The 5,145-nt window shown below is 41.1% G+C and overlaps 1 protein-coding gene across 1 annotated transcript in view; it reads right to left on the bottom strand.

Annotated features, from left to right (window-relative positions):
• fads6 (fatty acid desaturase 6) overlaps positions 1 to 4,078 on the bottom strand; it is a 13,909-nt gene extending 9,831 nt beyond the window's left edge. Inside the window, exon 1 of the mRNA XM_034860513.1 lies at positions 3,467 to 4,078. Within this exon, the coding sequence (XP_034716404.1) occupies positions 3,467 to 3,764 (298 nt within the window). The 5' untranslated portion in view covers positions 3,765 to 4,078. The remainder of the gene's footprint in view (positions 1 to 3,466) is intronic.
• Between the last annotated feature and the right edge of the window lie 1,067 nt (positions 4,079 to 5,145).

Here is a 5,145-nt window from a genome sequence, read left to right as displayed (position 1 = left end):
GGGGGGGGTCCTCGCATGATAACGTCACCTTTACCGTTTACTTTAACATGAGTTAATCTGTTGCCTTCAGAAAGTGTTTAGCTGGGTTCTTTTAGTACGTTGTTTTTTGTTATGAACCCATTCTAACGTGGACTAAAACGTTGAATGAAAAAAATCTTCCTTTGGAAATTAAATCTTAATGCCATAATTTAAATAATTAGGATAAAATCCAACCTTCAAGGACACCGATTGTCTATTGTGAATAAATCAATAAATGTTCTTCCTTAAAATCCAGAGGGCATATGCTATAACTTTAGCATGGGTTCATAAACTTATGAGCACCACTGTAACTTTGTCCTATATTAAACTCTGCCTCTGAACATATTCACAGACATTAATTTTAAATTTAAATTTTTAAATTTTTAAATTTTAAATTTTTCAAATTTTTAAATTTTTAAATTTTTCAAATTTTTCAATGTTTTAAAATTTTAAATTAAAAAAAAATTATTAATTTTTAAAGTTAAAAAAAATGTAATTTTTAAATGTTTTAAATTTCAAATTTTAAATTTAACCCTCGATCCCTCAACATGAAAAAAACACTTTTGTTACATGTTTTGTTGCTTAAAAATAACAAAAATCATTACATGTTTTTTTATCCCCAACGTCTTGGTCCCTTTTATTTTATTTTTCTAATTTTTTCCGTCACTTTAGCCGTTTTTTATGCTTACTTCCAGTGTTTCATTTCCTAGTTTTTGTCACTTTTTCCAGTATTTTTTAAGCTTTTCCCCCAATTTTTTGTCTCCTTATTCGACATTTTCAACCTCCCATATTTTTAATTTAGAAACAAACTTGGAAACGGGTTAAACTTCACCCCAAGAACAACATGAGGACAATCACATTAAATATGAATGAACTGCGAAGTGGAAGCTTTTAACTGTAATAACTCTGCAACCCAAGCAGCCAGCGAGGCTCCTCTGGACCAGGTTTTAGATGACATGTGTCCTCCCTGACCCAATAAAGCAGTGCTCATATACTGCACCTCCGATTTCAAAGCAAACTATTTCAAGGAGATAAGTCACATGCTCTCATATACTCAAAGACAGATTCCTCAGGCGCACTGTGGGACTAACGTGAGTGTTTATTAATCCCCCTCACACAGTCTGGGGTATGCTGTATGGCTTCTAATGATGAAAGAGCAGCTGCACGGGTAATCTGTTGAAGGGGAACCTGAAGGCGTTATCTCTGATCTTATCAAAGCCACCAGACTCCGTCATTTTAGCTCGCAGAACACGGGAGTTGCTGCTCCACCGCTGCCTCCATCGGTTAGTTACTTACAATTTCATTTGTAAGGGGCCATGTGGAACATTAGGGTACAAATACGATAGAGAGATAATTAACTGGCAACAATTGTGTTTGTCTATCAATAATTTAAACACACTTTCACTTGTTTCAGCCTCAGAAATGTGACTATCACACGAATATTACAAGTCTTCTGTGAAAGGAAACTAAATAATTTGTTGTTTTTGAGTTTTGGATCAAACAGAACAAGTAAGCTGAAGACATCACATTGTGCTATGAGAACTTACGTTCCGCCCTGTGTGAATCTCTGTTTTAGCTACAGAGTAGGTAAGGACTACTAGCCAGTCAGAAGCAGAGTATGAGGCCCTGACAGTACCTAGGTAAGGACTACTAGCCAGTCAGAGGCAGAGTATGGGGGCCCTGACAGTATCTAGGTAAGGACTACTAGCCAGTCAGAAGCAGAGTATGAGGGCCCTGACAGTACCTAGGTAAGGACTACTAGCCAGTCAGGAGCAGAGTATGAGGGTCCTGACAGTACCTAGGTAAGGACTACTAGCCAGTCAGAAGCAGAGTATGAGGGTCCTGACAGTACCTAGGTTAGGACTACTAGCCAGTCAGAAGCAGAGTATGAGGGTCCTGACAGTACCTAGGTAAGGACTACTAGCCAGTCAGAAGCAGAGTATGAGGGCCCTGACAGTACAACAGTACAACAGAAAGCTAAATGTGGGCACTTTAAAAGACCAAATATGGACAAACAAGGCTTCTGCTCAACAGAGATTAATAATATAATTTGGTTGTTACACAATAACAAGCCTCGTAATGTGAGTACTTCAACCAATCAGGGACATTTATTATCATCAATGTGACGTAAATGTGTTTATTTTGGCTCCTTGAGCCGGCTGGGTCACAGTAACTAGTCCAAAAAGACATAAACAATAACTTAAAGTACAACATGTACTTTTTTAGTGTCTTTAGTAACTTAATATCAGTTAGGACATTTAAACCCTTGTGTTGTCTTCCCATCGACCATCAACTTGTTGTCCTTCCTGTTTAAAATTTGAAAATTAACCTCAATGCTTTTCATATTCATGGTCAATAAACCTAATTTCTATGACATTATACTTAATTTTATATTTACTGTCTAATGTTTGCTTTGTTTTTTTGCGAATTATTGGATAATTTGACCTTTCTGCGCTTTAAAAATGATTCAAATTAACAGTAAAAACACAAATTCTTTGGTACAGTTGTCTCACATTGTCACCATTAGAAACCGCTTCATTTTCAGGGGCTAAAAGTCCAAACAGGTGTCACAAATAATGTGTTTCCAACAGCTTTCAACGTGACAATGACCCGTGCACAAAGCAAGCGCCATAAAGAATTGTTTATCCCAATTTGACTAAAAGCTGTTGGCGCTGCAGATACAAAATGAATATGAAATATTGAAATATCACACATGGACGTAACGCTTAGTGCCCACGTAGTTTTAGCCATGTATTTTGTATATGTTTTCTTTTAAACCTTTTAAAACTCACTTCTTCGAACTTGCTTTTTCCAGTTTTTCCCTGTTTTTCCCTCCTTTTCATTGCCCACCTCTCCTGCTTTCCCTGTGCTTGTTCATTCACTGTGTTTCCTTTTCTTTTTGTCTGCCATGCAACCTTGTCCCTTATCTATTTAGTCTGTTTGGAACCAAAACTAAAGCGTCTTTGAGTGTCTAGATAACCGCTTTAACAAAATAACTTAACTTATAAACATAACTGAATGATGCCAAACTGCTACAGACATTTCTATTTTTATTTCTTTATTTTACATATTTACTTTTTGCTTCTATACCCCTCTGGATGTAAAAAGTTAAATTATGTTTTTTTCATATACATGGGAAATAAAAAGGGAATGGACATCTAATGGACATCTGGAAGAAGAAACTATTGATACACAACCTTTGGTTCTGTACAATTCTGATGCTTGTACTTGTCAACTGATGTGAAATTTCCCAATAATAAGATAATTATAAAAAAAAAATTAAAAAAAGTATTATTATTACTTTTAAAGTTCAATGAAAGTAATCTTTAATTTTACCTGAAGCACATCCATGCATCCATGTTGATTTTGGGGCAATTTGGTTAAAAAATTAAAAATATTTCTGATATCAAAAAACTGAAAAGAGGTTAAAATTTGGCGGGATTCTTACCCGGCGGCAGACAGAGGAACGCTGCTGCCAGGATGGTGCAGTCGACCCCCCTCCTCTCCCACCAGCTGCTCTCCTTCATGATCTTCTGCACCTGCCTCGTCAGCTCCATCATCAGGGACTCCTGCTCCACGTCTTCCCCTCCGCTGTCCCCCTTCTTCTTCCCCTCTCCCTTCATCTCCGAATCCACTCTCCTCTCGACTAACATGTCCCCCGTCCTCCCATCTTCTCCTCCTCCTCCTCCTCCTCCTCCTCCTCTCGGCTCCCGTCCTTCCCTCCACTCCTCCGGTACAGTCTGCATGTCAGCTGGTAAACCGGCTCAAAACAAAGTCAAAACAAAGTCCCCATGCGGTCTGTGTGCTTAACGCCGACTACACACTGCACCCTGAGCATGCAGTCCACATGTTAAGGGAGCATTACGAAAGTCCTTATTGAGGAGTAGCCTTGTCCGAGGCCCTGCCCCCTTTCCTGCTGCTTCGAGCACCCTAACCCTAACCCAGCACCCTCCTCTTCTACCTCCTGGTCTCACACAGGGCGACTCCCTGTCAGCTGACTCCTGATGCAACCCAGAGGAAGTGGATTTCTGGTATCCCACGACCCAAGGATGTTAAAAAAAAAATCTAAAAGATCCCCACAACAAAACCAGAGCAGCTCAGAGTCGACTTCTCCGTCCTCTCTGGTGTCTCATGTATTTTTCATGTGGCTCACAACCACCTCCCCCCCCCCCCCCCCCCCCCCCCCCCCCCCCCGTGTTCTTTTGTGTAACCTCCCCTCCCCTCCCCTCCCCTTGCATCTCTGTAACCTTGGCAAGTATCCTGGGAACAGGGAGGGAGAGAGAAGAAGAGCAGAGGAGTGGATGAACAGTGGCTGTTCTGTAGTTTCTTCACCAGGGGAAGAGGTTCAGAATAAGAACAGGAGAAGACGGGGTCCTGCACCAGCGTGCCCCTGGTAGTCGGGGTGTGTTTTTAAAGCTGGGGTGGGGGGAGAGTTTATGTGTTCATATGGTGTGTATCTGGTGTCAGCGCTGCTTTTCCTCCTGGAGACGGGCCAGGGTTCTGGGCACGAGGCCATGCTGACCGCAGTGTGCTCTTTATTTAAAAGACACGCGGTGTGTTTTACTCTGAAAGGGCTGCAGATCCTGCAGAGAAACAACCAGGCGGGGCAAGGCAGCTGCAACAAGGCGACTCAAAGTGCTTTACATTAAACGTTAAAGAGATGTTGAAAAACAACACCCGTTGAAGAGAATGTAAAACAGTTAAAGGAGAATAAGATCGGTTTTGAAAGACAAGAATTAAAGTAACAGTGCAGGGTAATAAATTAACAACCAGCGTCACAATAAAAGTCTTCAGCTGGATTAATGATGTGCTCTAATGTCTTAAACTGGATAAAGATGAGGTTAAAGTGCAGATCTGAAGCGTGGGGTCGATAGCGGTGCTATTTTTAAGACCCTGCGGTACACCGGATTACAGCCAGACCCTATCAGGAGACACTAAAAGTTATTGATAACGTTGCTGAATATCGCGATATATAATAACGATAAATAAACATATCAACAACTTGCTTGTTGGGAGGAGGCCTCGGGGGGAGACCCAGGACTAGGTGGAGGGACGTCCAGCTTGGAGGAGGCCTCGGGGGGAGACCCAGGACTAGGTGGAGGGACGTCCAGCTTGGAGGAGGCCTCA

Source organism: Etheostoma cragini, chromosome 21 (assembly GCF_013103735.1).
Source record: "Etheostoma cragini isolate CJK2018 chromosome 21, CSU_Ecrag_1.0, whole genome shotgun sequence".
NCBI classification, from domain to species: domain Eukaryota; kingdom Metazoa; phylum Chordata; class Actinopteri; order Perciformes; family Percidae; genus Etheostoma; species Etheostoma cragini.
The sequence above is the reverse complement of the archived record's forward strand: the minus strand, read 5'-3'. Positions and strand labels throughout refer to the sequence as shown.